This window comes from Merops nubicus, unplaced genomic scaffold (assembly GCF_000691845.1).
Source record: "Merops nubicus isolate BGI_N331 unplaced genomic scaffold, ASM69184v1 scaffold46917, whole genome shotgun sequence".
Classification (NCBI taxonomy): Eukaryota; Metazoa; Chordata; class Aves; order Coraciiformes; family Meropidae; genus Merops; species Merops nubicus.
In genome coordinates, this window is record NW_008623183.1 from 1 (window position 1) to 224 (window position 224).

Here is a 224-nt window from a genome sequence, read left to right on the forward strand (position 1 = left end):
GTGCAGGGGGCCCGTGCGGCCCGGCCTCCCTGTGCCCCTTTCCTCGCCGCTGGCAGGGCTCACCCGACCCATCCGCATCAGGGAGCCCCCGAAGCCTAAGCAGGTGGATCGGTGGACGGAAAAACGGGCCTTGTTCGGGGTCTACGACAACGTGGGGATCCTGGGTAAGCTAGCCCGCACACGCTCCGCGCCGGGGCGCCAGGGCAGGAGGGGAGGGAGGCTGG

The 224-nt window shown here is 71.0% G+C and overlaps 1 protein-coding gene across 1 annotated transcript in view; it reads left to right on the top strand.

Annotated features, from left to right (window-relative positions):
* Window positions 1-7: 7 nt before the first annotated feature.
* The window catches only part of MRPL51 (mitochondrial ribosomal protein L51), a gene marked incomplete at its 5' end in the record, with an annotated part of 571 nt that continues 354 nt past the window's right edge, over window positions 8-224 (top strand). The window contains one exon of the mRNA XM_008944995.1: window positions 8-220. Within this exon, the coding sequence (XP_008943243.1) occupies window positions 8-220 (213 nt within the window). The remainder of the gene's footprint in view (window positions 221-224) is intronic.